This window comes from Sinohyriopsis cumingii, chromosome 7 (genome assembly GCF_028554795.1).
Source record: "Sinohyriopsis cumingii isolate HCF-2022 chromosome 7, ASM2855479v2, whole genome shotgun sequence".
Classification (NCBI taxonomy): domain Eukaryota; kingdom Metazoa; phylum Mollusca; class Bivalvia; order Unionida; family Unionidae; genus Sinohyriopsis; species Sinohyriopsis cumingii.
Genome location: NC_142967.1, coordinates 132,102,650 through 132,116,053, shown reverse-complemented (window position 1 = coordinate 132,116,053; position 13,404 = coordinate 132,102,650). Strand labels below are relative to the sequence as shown.

At 35.8% G+C, this 13,404-nt stretch overlaps 1 protein-coding gene across 3 annotated transcripts in view; it reads left to right on the top strand.

Moving 5' to 3' along the window:
• LOC149796144 (ectopic P granules protein 5 homolog) overlaps positions 1-13,404 on the top strand; it is a 262,648-nt gene that overhangs the window by 149,906 nt on the left and 99,338 nt on the right. For all 3 annotated transcript variants that reach the window (XM_089966059.1, XM_089966057.1, XM_089966058.1), the window contains exons 26-28: positions 5,858-5,945; positions 6,812-6,935; positions 12,571-12,712. In XM_089966059.1, the coding sequence (XP_089822185.1) occupies positions 5,858-5,945; positions 6,812-6,935; positions 12,571-12,712 (354 nt within the window). The remainder of the gene's footprint in view (positions 1-5,857; positions 5,946-6,811; positions 6,936-12,570; positions 12,713-13,404) is intronic.

Here is a 13,404-nt window from a genome sequence, read left to right as displayed (position 1 = left end):
ATGGTCAAAGTTTGGGTGCAGCATCTGTTACCAAAATAGACTGCATGCTTGCCAAGACCATATAGAAGTTTATATTTGAAAATAGAAATAAACAAAATAGAAAACCCAAATCCATATAAGTAAACTCAGTCGTTAAAATCTGTTGTTTAATTTTATTATGCTCTGAAGTCTGTTGGATATGACCATTCTGTCATATTTCTATTGTACCCCCACCCTAGCAGACCGCTCTGGTGGCCTAGTGGTTAGAGCATCCGCCTCAGATGCGGGAGGTCATGGGTTCGATCCCAGGCCAAGTCATACCAAAGACTTACAAAAATGGTACTAAGAGCTGCCTCGCTTGGCACTCAGCATTGACCGATTTGGCCCCGATCCTGTCTGTAGGCATGATGAGGCTGTACCCTACTTCCGAGCTCTGCAGCATCAAAGTCATTTAAGATACACCAGTGTGGGTGGTATTAAAAAAAAGCAGACAGATATAGCTCTAAAATGATACCAGATAATCTGGAAGTTCTAGTTGCACTACAAAATACAGAGGGAAAAACCTCATTTTTTGGACCGTTTTTTTTTCACCCAAAATTCGCTTAAGGTCAGAATGCAATTTTGGGTCTGGATTTTAGACCTTTTGGCCTCAGATCTAAGGCATACTGGTCTTAACTGCACACAGATAGGTGATTCTTTGCAAAAACTAGGATAAGGTGGGCATTTGGAATAAATTGCAGTCTCCATATGAAAACGATGAGTCCATTAAGCAAAAAAAAAAAAAAATATCCAACTTTTACCCTTCTGCTCATGAGCAAGCAAATTAACCAATGGAAAATGATGTTTCTAATACAACTAGGCATTATTCTCATGGAAAATCTGTTGAAAGCCGATGTATTACAATGTATTCAGAAATAGCCCCCCAAATGTCTTTCCTACGCACATTTAAGGTTAAAATGACAAAAACCTCTGGGGCCGAATGAGTTAAGAGGTTAGTGTTAGGACTGGTCGGCCTGGTATCAGGATAATGTGACTGGGTGGGTCATCATGCTACATGTCTGCAGCATGATGCCCCAGTGCTAGACATTACTATAAACTGCCACATTCCAGACATCATAGCGATATGACTGAAAAGTTGTTAAAGCTACGTTAAAAATCCAAATCACACACACACCCACACACCCTAGCAGTGTTCTCTTATCAATCTGTGCAAGACATTTGTTAATGAAAATACAAGTTTCTTCATTTGTATTTGAAAACAACTATTAATTTGACAAAAATGCACATTTTGAAATGTTATATATACAGTCTAACTTTATATAAAGTTGCTGTCCTTAATTTATTATACAATTTTGGATCATCCTTTAATCCTAACTGTAATGCGGCCATTAATTCCATTATCACAGAATAAAGACAAAATATTCATGCAGGTTGAAGGTTTTTGGCTTAAAATATATAATTAAGAGAAAATCTATTTGTGTAGCACACATAAAAACCCTTGTGACATTATGAATGATGTCATATGGCACAGATAATAATACCTTATGACATAATGAATGTCATATACACACATACCGTATATACTCGCGTATAAGCCAAAAAATTTAGGAAAAATATAAGGCCTGGAAGAAGGGGGGTCGGCTTATTTGCGGGCCAAGGTACAAGTTTGAAATTTTTAACACTTTTTTCCCTCGATTTCCAGTATTTATTGTTTCTGTCGATCGCTGAAGATGAGATCACATGCATAATGATGCCACATGGCTCATAAGATTTGTGTTGTCGTGAAGTGAAACAAATATTTTTTTCTAACTTAAATGGTAGGATAATGAATGAAAAACATGTTTTAACGTACTTGACATCTATTTGACAGATGTCCATCCACCAGAAAATGCAGCCATATGTGTAATTTGAGCCACAGTGGTACGTGTATTTTCCAAAAGAACCGCCATATTAGTAATCTCCAGTCAAGTATTTAACCCTCAGCTAATCAGTAATCATTAAACTCTATGGTATCGTACAAATGCAAGCTAGCTTATTTCAGTGTAAATATGAAAGAATCTGCGTAAAAAAATAAAAGAATTATGATACTGAAGGTATATATGACAAACATTTTGATCGAGAGTAGAAATACATGTACGATAGTCTTAAAGGAACAATAGCGAGAGGCTCCATAGGGATTTGTTGTGCGCACACTTATGAAGGGTAAATAACGGGGCAATATACGAGTCAGCATGAATAATTGTAAAACAGTATAATTTTTGGGATTTCTTTAACAGGTGTTTTAGAAGTAATCGGCAGCCACAGTTTATATACTACTGTTGTTAAGTTGTTTGTAAAGCAAAGTGGTTTGTTAGCGGTAGAGTGTTGTACAATAGCTACCATATGCTTAATCTGTGGTAAATGCCTCAGAGATAATAGGTTTGTTTTGTTGCACAATGCCAATAACTTTACTAATACATGCCGACTCTCAGATGTATTGTTTAATGAGATATGGTAGTGGACATGGTTTCTGCTCAAAGTTATAAACTGTCACAGTACTTGAATAATGTCCACGCTGAAACCAATCATATTTTGATCAATTGAATCACACTACCGGTAGATTTAAAAAAACACAAATAAACAACAATGATAAATAATTATCAAATACAAATTGATAACCAGCCACACATGGAAATAATTACAGGATAAGGTATATAAATAGTATACTACCACTATAAGAAATTATTTCAGTTTCATCTCTCGAAGTTTATATTCAGTTCAATCAGATAAAATGAATAGTGTTGGAAGTAAAAGAAAGTGTTCTGCTTATGATGCAGCATTCAAACTTAAAGTTATTGAATATGCAGAAGCAAATAACAACTGTGCTGCAGCACGTGAATGTTTTTTGAACGAGAAGCAAGTACAGGAATGGCAGAAAAGCAAAGCAGCATTAGAAGAAATGCCAAAATCCAAGAAGGCTCATAGGACTGGGATTGCCTCTTTCCCTGAATTGGAGAAAGAACTCAGTGATTTTTTAAGTGAACATCGACAAAATCCATACATTGTCACACGAACTGCAATTCGTCTACGTGCTATGCAGATGGCGAAAAATGGTAAATATAAGTTGGCAGATTCAAAATTTGTTACATCAGCCAGCTGGTGTTCTCGTTTTATGAACCGGAATGGTTTCTGCCTCAGGCAGTGAACGAAGATAGCACAAAAGCTACCAAAAGACTTGGAAGAAAAAATTGAATCATTTCAGCAGTTCATCATTAAACGCAGAAAGGAGTGCTCATTTGAACTATCACAAATTGGAAATATGGATGAGATGCCTATGACCTTTGACTTACCAAGCAATAAAACAGTCGATGCTGTTGATGAGAAAACTATTCTGATAAAAATGACCAGCCATGAAAAAACGCATTTCATGGTTGTATTGGCCTGTTTAGCTGATGGATCAAAGCTGCCTCCTGTCATCATTTTTAAAAGGAAGACGCTGCCGAAAAGCATGAAATTTCCTGCTGGTGTCATCATTCGTGCACAGCAAAAGGGATGGATGGACGAAAGTGGAACAATTGAATGGTTGGAGAAAGTATGGAACAAGAAACCAGGTGCAATTCTTCAGAAACCTTCAATGCTTGTATGGGATATGTTTCGTGCACACAAGACCGATGAAGTAAGAAAGGCCGCAAAGAAAATGAAAACAACACTGGCTGTGATACCAGGAGGTTTAACGTCAGTGTTACAACCTCTTGATGTCTGCCTTAACAAACCTTTTAAGGACAAGTTACGAAAGATGTGGGCAGAATGGGTTTGTTCAGGGGCTGTGAAAATGACAAAAGACAGGAATTTAATAAGGCCAGACATCAATTTGGTCGCCAAGTGGGTAAAAGAAGCATGGGACTCAATTCCATCGGAAATGATTGCAAAATCATTCAGGAAGTGCTGTATCAGCAATGCCATGGATAGAACAGAGGATGATGCTGTATTTCAATCTGACAATGATGAGGAGAGCGAGAAGGAGAACAACACACTATCGGATGACCATGATGACAATGACGACGTATATGATGAAAGCACGCCCGTAACAGAAGCCGAGTTTCATGAACTGTTTGGCGAGTCTGATACAGAGCCAGATTTTGAAGGATTCTAACAGTGATAGAACTTTTATAATTCATGATTTTAGAATGAGGATTAATTAAATTTCCATTAAGACTTAACACTTTAGAATTGTTTTTATTTCAACATATAAATTAGCTTTCTTACTTTCATTTTATTTAATAATGTGATTTGCCTAAATAAATGTATTCAGAACTCACTTTGTACATCTTGTGATGTACCGGTAGTCTAGAAATTATGGGTTGGCTTATATGCGGGTCATGCACTTTATAACAGTTTTACTAATTCAGTTTGGGGGTGGGGTCAGCTTATACATGAACGGGCTTATACGCGAGTATATACGGTAATAACACTTTATGACATTATGAATGATGTAGTTACATCAGGCAAGGCAAAATACATGATGTCTGAGGCATTTTAATGTCCTTCAAAGTCAGTTCACATCACTTTTATGCCATTTTATTGAATTTGATCGGTATTTTGTGTTGTGTGATAAAAAGACTCTTAAGTTTGTGCTCATTTTAAAAAAATGAAATTTATTAAACTTGTCTAATGAATTTAAATCTTTAGCTTGCCAAGGCTTGCAAAAGGTAAAAATTATTTTATTTCTCTGATCTATTGTATTTGTAATGAGCATTCATGTAAGACCTGTATATACAGTTAAAATTTATTGTTTCTTCTTTGATATATGCAGTATATACTTATGTAAATTGAGCACCTAGATAAACCTTTAGCAGAAAGGAAATAACCATTCTAGGATGTAAAATGAGCACCCAGCCAAGCCTTTAGCAGATAGGAATTAACCAGTCCAGGTTGTAAAATGAGCACCCAGCCAAACCTTTAGTAGATAGGAATTAACCAGTCCAGGTTGTAAAATGAGCACCCAGCCAAGCCTTTAGCAGATAGGAATTAACCAGTCCAGGTTGTAAAATGAGCACCCTGCCAAACCTTTAGCAGAAAGGAAATAACCATACCAGGTTTTAAAATGAGCACCCAGTGTAAAATGAGCACCTAGGTAAAAATTTAGCAGAAAGGAAATAACCATACCAGGTTATAAAATGAGCACCCAGCCTAACCTTTAGCAGATAGGAATTAACCAGTCCAGGTTGTAAAATGAGCACCTAGCCAAACCTTTAGCAGAAGGGAAATAACCATTCCCGGTTTTAAAATGAGCACCCAGCCAAACCTTTAGCAGATAGAATTTAACCAGTCCAGGTTGTAAAATGAGCACCCAGCCAAACCTTTGGCAGAAAGGAAATAACCAGTCCAGGTTATAAAATGAGCACCTAACCAAATCTTTAGTAGATAGGAATTAACCATTCCAGGATGTAAAATGAGCACCCAGCCAAGCCTTTAGCAGATAGGAATTAACCAGTCCAGGTTGTAAAATGAGCACCCAGCCAAACCTTTGGCAGAAAGAAAATAACCAGTCCCGGTTATAAAATGATCACCCAGCCAAACCTTTAGTAGATAGGAATTAACCATACCAGGTTGTAAAATGAGCACCCACTAAACTTTTAGCAGAAAGGAAATAACCAGTCCAAGATATAACCATGTCAAAGGTCACTTTTGAGTAGTATTGCTCTAGATCATGGTTCACTAAGTGATGGGGTTTATGGTGTTTGTTCCATAGACCTTAAATGATATTATGGCATAAATGTGTATGCATATTTCAACATATGGTAATGATGTGATGGCATAAATGTGTATACGTATTTCAACATATAGTCATAGTTTTACTAAGGGACGAGTGCATAAAAACTGTAAATTTATTTGATAGATGAGGGCTCTGGCAATTTGGACAACAGCCCTCAAGAAGAAGATGGTACTCAGACTGGTGTAAGACATGTTCATCGTAAACTGGCACGGTAAAAAACAATCTCACACACATGCATGTATGCTTGCACACACAAGCACTTTGAAAGAAACCTTAATCACACAATTATATCCATATTTCATGCACATTTATAGAAAGAAATCATAATCACACAATTGTATTCATCTATCATTTGCAGTTATGGAAAGAAACCACAATCCCAAAAACATATCCATATTTCATACACAGTTATAGAAAGAAACCATGATCCCACAATTGTATCCATATTTCAGGCACAGTTATAGAAAGAAACCATAATCCCACAATCATATTTATATTTCATGCACAGTTAAAAATAGTTCTTTGATCACTATCTGTTGAAAACCTTGAAACTGCGGTCAATAAAACTTTATCCAGAATCAAGTAGACCTCAGTGTTTCCATCTAATCAGTGTTTCAGAAAACAAAAAAAGAATGGGCAACAATGAAATACACAAATTCACAATCTACAGACTTGCTTATTTTGAACTTCATTCATTTCCATTTTCAGTAGATGGAGGATTATACTGGATTCCAATTGTCCAAATTGCTTACTAATGTAGAGGAAGTCAATTTTTCAGTATTTATGGGCAATTCATTTTCCATTTCTATAGTATAAAAATTATAAACTCAGAATTTATCCATTTCCTTGAAATTTATTGCCAGTATTATGGCATAAGTTACCTATGTCCAGAAGTTTCACATGTTTAAAATTTCACTCTGTCCCTCTCCATGCAATGTAGATGCAAAAGTATGATACACCATACTCAGGATATAATAATATGACACTAGTTATTCATTACTTTGACATTAAATCAGTAATAAGACATTTATTTGTGTACATCACTATATTTAGACAAAGTGTTTTATTTTTCTTAAGAATATTCCAGACATTCCAGCTGTGGTTAGATGAACCAAGACTCCATGATGCTAGTTTGTATCTTCCTGCTCTTCCACCCCAGTACCAGAGTGATCGACTCTTGCAAGTCTTCCAGAATCAAATTGTGAGTTTTCAGTATTATTGTTCCTTTTGGAACCAGAAACCATGGTTCATATAACCTTAAAAAATGAACTGCTCTGGTGGCCTAGTGGTTAGAGTGTCTGCCTTGGATGCGAGAGGTCATGGGTTCGATCCCTGGCCGAGTCATGCCAAAGACTTACAAAAATGGTACTAACATCTGCCTTGCTTGGCGCTCAGCATTAAGAGGTTAGTGTTAGGACTGGTCGGACTGGTGTCAGGATAATGTGACTGGGTGGGACATCATGCTACATGTCTGCGGCATGATGCCTCAGTACTAGACATCATTTTAAATGGGGGGCCCCGAGTGGCCGAGTGGTCTAAAGCGCTCTCCGTTACGGATCACTGCCATCTCACCTCTGTCTGCGTGGGTTCGAGTCTCGGATTCGGCTAATGTGGGTATGTGAGAAAGCTTGCCAGTAGCTTCTCGTGGGTCGGTGGTTCTTTCTGGGGTTTTCCCGGGTTCTTCCTCCACCATTAATACTGGCCGCCATGTATAGCCTATCGTGTGCTGAAAAATGGTGTTAAACCCTACAACAACAACAACAACACTTTAAATGGCCACACATTGTAGCGATATAACTGAAAAATTATTAAAGCTACGTTAAAAAAATCCAAATCACACCTTGACAAATGCCTAAATTTCCTTGAAAACTCCTAGAATTTTAAAATAAGTTTAATTCTTGACTGTTTTGATGAACTCCTCGATAAGTGTTTAGAACATTTATCTAAAAATGTTATAACTAAAAAAATTATCTCTTTTAAATTTAGAACTTTTGTTATTTAAATATTTTCCAAAAATAAAAAATAAATAAATAAAAATAAATTGGGATAAAATTTAGGAGATCAAAAGGCACAAGACTGGTTGTTAACAAAGTAGCAAATGATGAATTAGACAAAATTCTTCTTCAGACTTCAAGTCATCTAAAACTCCTTTCTGTGTTCTTGGAAAAATCTCTCCAGGGCTATACAAACAATAAAGTGTATGTGACACTTATGGTCCACTTAGCTTTCATCACTGTACAGTTGGAAACTGACCATGTGCTAGATATCAGTATAAGCAAATACTAATACAAATGATATTTGATAATGAAACAATGTGTGCCATTTCACACCAGCTAAAGTAAAATGTATATTAGTGTGGAAGAATGTTGTGAGGTCAGTTTAATTGCTTATTAGCCATGAGGTCAGTTTAATTGCTTATTAGCCATGAGGTCAGTTTAATTGCTTATTAGCCATGATGTCAGTTTAATTGCTTATTAGCCATGAGGTCAGTTTAATTGCTTATTAGCCATGATGTCAGTTTAATTGCTTATTAGCCATGAGGTCAGTTTAATTGCTTATTAGTCATGAGGTCAGTCTGATTGCTTATTAGCCTGAGTTAATTTTGACATCATGTACTTTATGATGTTGTATTCTTGATAATATCACCACTTTCTCAGCAGAAAAGATAGAAATTATGTGATTGATGTAAACACTTTTTCAAGGAATAAGATCAAAATGTATGATTGATGTAAACAATTTCTCAAGGAATAAGATCAAATGTATGTGATTTAAACACTTTCTCAGGCTATAAAATCAAAATGTATGATTGTTGTAAACACTGTCAAGGGATCGGATGAAAATCTATCTGATGTAAACACTTTCTCAAATCAAAATGTGTGTGATGTTCACACTTTCTCAGACAATAAGATCAAAACAGATGATGTAACCACTTTTTAAAGGGATTAGATCAAAATATATCTAATGTAGATACTTTCTCAAGGGATAAGATCAAAATTTATTTAATTAAACAGTTTCACAAGGGGTATCAAATGTATCTGACAAAAACTTTCTCAAGCTATAAAATCAAAATGTATCTGATGTAAACAGTTGCAATCTGGACAGACCATGACTTAATTTTTTTTCTTGAAATGTTTCCAAATGCTTCCATCATTTGTTCAGTTACTTCTAGTGAATTTTTTAGAATCTCACATTTTTCTATCATTCTTCAGTTTTTTTGATTCTGCTTCTCTGTGATTTTGTACTTCCAGGTTCTTTCTATATTTCAACACATAAGTACTAGTCTGATTTCATATTTCAGCTAAAATTGACTTATTAAAAAAACCATTGAAGAATGGCGCTGATCAATTTTTCTTGTTGTAGTTATGCTGGAATAATATTTCCTGACAACATAGATTTTGAAAAGTGAGCAACATGTCTTGAAGGACTATATATTTACATTCATTTTGGAAGGGTTCAACATGTTTAAAAAAATTTATCTTTATACTTTTAGAATGAAAATTGTAAATGGTACTATATAACCAGGATGGTGTTAATCTGCCTTATAGCCTATACCTAAATGCATACTGTGTTTATTGAAGAGGGAAGGAATAGCCTTACGCTTTTATTAGCTTTAGTGTTGCTACCATTGTAAGGTATGTTGAGCTGCCCCTGTTGCTTTCTATTATGTCAAGTTCCATTTAGTGTTGTAGCTATTGTAAGCTGTGTTGAGTTGCCTCTGTTGCTTTGTATTATATCGAGTTCTATTTAGTGTTTAACCATTATAAAATATGTGGAGCTGCCCCTTTTGCTTTGCATTATGCCAGGTTCCATTTAGTGTTGTAGCTATTGTAAGTTGTATTCAGCTGCCTCTGTTGCTTTGTATTATGTAGAGTTCCATTTAGTGTTGTAACCATTATAAAGTATGTTGAACTGCCTCTGTTGCTTTGTATTATGTAGAGTTCCATTTAGTGTTGTAGCCATTGTAAGTTGTGTTGAGCTGCCTCTGTTGCATTGTATTATGTTGAGTTCCATTTAGTGTTGTAGCCATTGTAAGTTGTGTTGAGCTGCCTCTGTTGCTTTGTATTATGTTGAGTTCCATTTAGTGTTGTAGCCATTGTAAGTTTCATTGAACTGCCTCTGTTGCTTTGTATTATGTCAAGTTCCTTTTAGTGTTGTAGCCATTGTAAGTTGTGTTGAGCTGCCTCTGTTGCTTTGTATTATGTAGAGTTCCTTTTAGTGTTGTAGCCATTGTAAGTTGTGTTGAGCTGCCTCTGTTGCTTTGTATTATGTTGAGTTCCATTTAGTGTCGTAGCCATTGTAAGTTGTGTTGAGCTGCCTCTGTTGCTTTGTATTATGTTGAGTTCCATTTAGTGTTGTAGCCATTGTAAGTTGTGTTGAGCTGCCTCTGTTGCTTTGTATTATGTTGAGTTCCATTTAGTGTTGTAGCCATTGTAAGTTTCATTGAACTGCCTCTGTTGCTTTGTATTATGTCAAGTTCCTTTTAGTGTTGTAGCCATTGTAAGTTGTGTTGAGCTGCCTCTGTTGCTTTGTATTATGTAGAGTTCCTTTTAGTGTTGTAGCCATTGTAAGTTGTGTTGAGCTGCCTCTGTTGCTTTGTATTATGTTGAGTTCCATTTAGTGTCTTAGCCATTGTAAGTTTTGTTGAGCTGCCTCTGTTGCTTTGTATTATGTAGAGTTCCATTTAGTGTTGTAGCCATTGTAAGTTATGTTGAGCTGCCTCTGTTGCTTTGTATTATGTAGAGTTCCTTTTAGTGATGTAGCCATTGTAAGTTGTGTTGAGCTGCCTCTGTTGCTTTGTATTATATTGGTTTCCTTTTAATGTTGTGGCCATTGCAAGTTGTGTTGAGCTGCCTCTGTTGCTTTCTATTATGTCAAGTTCCTTTTAGTGATGTAGCCATTGTAAGCTATGTTGAGCTGCCTCTGTTGCTTTGTATTATATTGGTTTCCTTTTAATGTTGTGGCCATTGCAAGTTGTGTTGAACTGCCTCTGTTGCTTTGTATTATGTCAAGTTCCTTTTAGTGTTGTAGCCATTGTAAGTTGTGTTGAGCTGCCTCTGTTGCTTTGTATTATGTAGAGTTCCTTTTAGTGTTGTAGCCATTGTAAGTTGTGTTGAGCTGCCTCTGTTGCTTTGTATTATGTTGAGTTCCATTTAGTGTCGTAGCCATTGTAAGTTGTGTTGAGCTGCCTCTGTTGCTTTGTATTATGTTGAGTTCCATTTAGTGTTGTAGCCATTGTAAGTTGTGTTGAGCTGCCTCTGTTGCTTTGTATTATGTCAAGTGCCTTTTAGTGTTTTAGCCATTGTAAGTTGTATTGAACTGCCTCTGTTGCTTTGTGTTATGTAGAGTTCCATTTGGTATTGTAACCATTGTAAGTTGTATTGAACTGCCTCTGTTGCTTTGTACATGTCGAGTTCCGTTTATTTTTGTAGCCATTGTAAGTTGTGTTGAACTGCCTCTGTTGCTTTGTATTATGTAGAGTTCCATTTAGTGTTGTAGCCATTGTAAGTTATGTTGAGCTGCCTCTGTTGCTTTGTATTATATTGGTTTCCTTTTAATGTTGTGGCCATTGCAAGTTGTGTTGAGCTGCCTCTGTTGCTTTCTATTATGTCAAGTTCCATTTAGTGTTGTAGCATTGTAAGTTGTGTTGAGTTGCCTCTGTTGCTTTGTATTATGTTGAGTTCCATTTAGTGTTTAACCATTATAAAATATGTGGAGCTGCCCCTGTTGCTTTGCATTATGCCAGGTTTCATTTAGTGTTGTAGCTATTGTAAGTTGTGTTCAGCTGCCTCTGTTGCTTTGTATTTGTAGAGTTTGATTTAGTGTTGTAACCATTATAAAGTATGTTGAACTGCCTCTATTGCTTTGTATTATGTAGAGTTCCATTTAGTGTTGTAGCCATTGTAAGACATGTTGAACTGCCTCTATTGCTTTGTATTATGTCAAGTTCCTTTTAGTGATGTAGCCACTGTAAGTTGTGTTGAGCTGCCTCTGTTGCTTTGTATTATATTGGTTTCCTTTTAATGTTGTGACCATTGCAAGTTGTGTTGAGCTGCCTCTGTTGCTTTCTGTTATGTCAAGTTCCTTTTAGTGTTGCAACCATTGTAAGTTGTGTTGAACTGCCTCTGGTGCTTTGTTTTATGTAGAGTTCCATTTAGTGTTGTAATCATTGTAAGTTGTGTTAAACTGCCATATGCTTTGTATTATGTTGAGTTCCATTTAGTGTTGTAGCCATTGTAAGCTGTGTTGAGCTGCCTCTGTTGCATTGTATTATGTTGAGTTCCATTTAGATAGGACAAGAGAACCAAACAGAAAGCCATAAAATACAAACTTGCATACATTTAAATGTACTTCATTAAGAATTTTTGCAATTATAGTAAGACAACAAGTTTGTTTGAATTTGAGTCATTTTTATAACATATTTGCTACCTAATGTACATATTAAAACTGGAGACATTCGGAAAATGTAAATACTGATTTCCTATAGTTTGTGAGCTGTTCATAGCACAAATTATTTCTCTTAGTTCAGAAGAATCATTTTGCTTTTGAATTATTATTCTAGTATTGATGAAATATTTACAGCTGTGTTCTTACACCCACCTCTCTGGTCGCCGGGTATATAGTGCTTCTCCTGTTAACAAATACTCCCACTATTTTCGGAAGAGTTATGGAAATTAATTTTACAATAGATTTATGTCCAATCATGGTGTTGGGTTGGAATGCAAGAGGGAAAGGACTTTATTTACGTATGCAAATTCCTTGCCATTTCTCTAGTTAATATTTGTTATTGTTGTTGCAGTGTTCTTAATCTGTTGTTTAAACTTTTGTATCTTCCATAGACTCCTTGGTTAGAGTTCCTGCCATTTGAGCTGATTAAAAGAGAATTGTCTGCCCTTGCTTTGGAATGGAAGCAGATGAGTCATCAGAAATTTCTGCATAAAAAGTCTTTGAATTTAGAGAACAATGAGAAAGATCTTTCATGTAAGCTTTTACTTGTATCTTATATATAAAATTGTCCTGAGGATTCCATAATAATTATTAGTCCACTTTAAACGTGCTTGTATATAGGTGGGTCAGTAGGTATATGGTTTAACGACACGTGAACACAATCCAGCCTATATAGTGCTGATTTAACACTAACTTAATGTCAAGTTCAAAAAATGCAAAAGACTTAAGTCACATGCTTCATTACTTCAAGTATGTTAGTGTAGTATCCAAGAATATTCTCATCTCTTATGAAACTTTGCCATGTGTAAGTACAGTTAATATAGATCATCATGTGTGTAAAGTACAATTAAATAATTATCCCCCATAATCCATCTGTCTGTCAGTTTGTTCATACATATTTTGTGTCTCATAACATAACTCGCAGTGGGTCGGTGGTTCTTTCTGGGGTTTTCCTGGGTTCTTCCTCCACCATTAATACTGGCTGCCATGTATAGCCTATCGTGTGCTGAAAAATGACGTTAAACCCTACAACAACAACAACAACATAACTCCCAAATCAAACAAGTTGCTAGGATCTGAATTGTGATATTTAGGATGTCTATATTCATTTTTAAAAAGAAATGTTACTATGGAAATATGGAAATAATGTGTAGCATAAATAGTATAAAATTGAGGGTTATTAGCCATAGGGACTACTAGCAAAAATAGTATAAAATTGAGGGTTA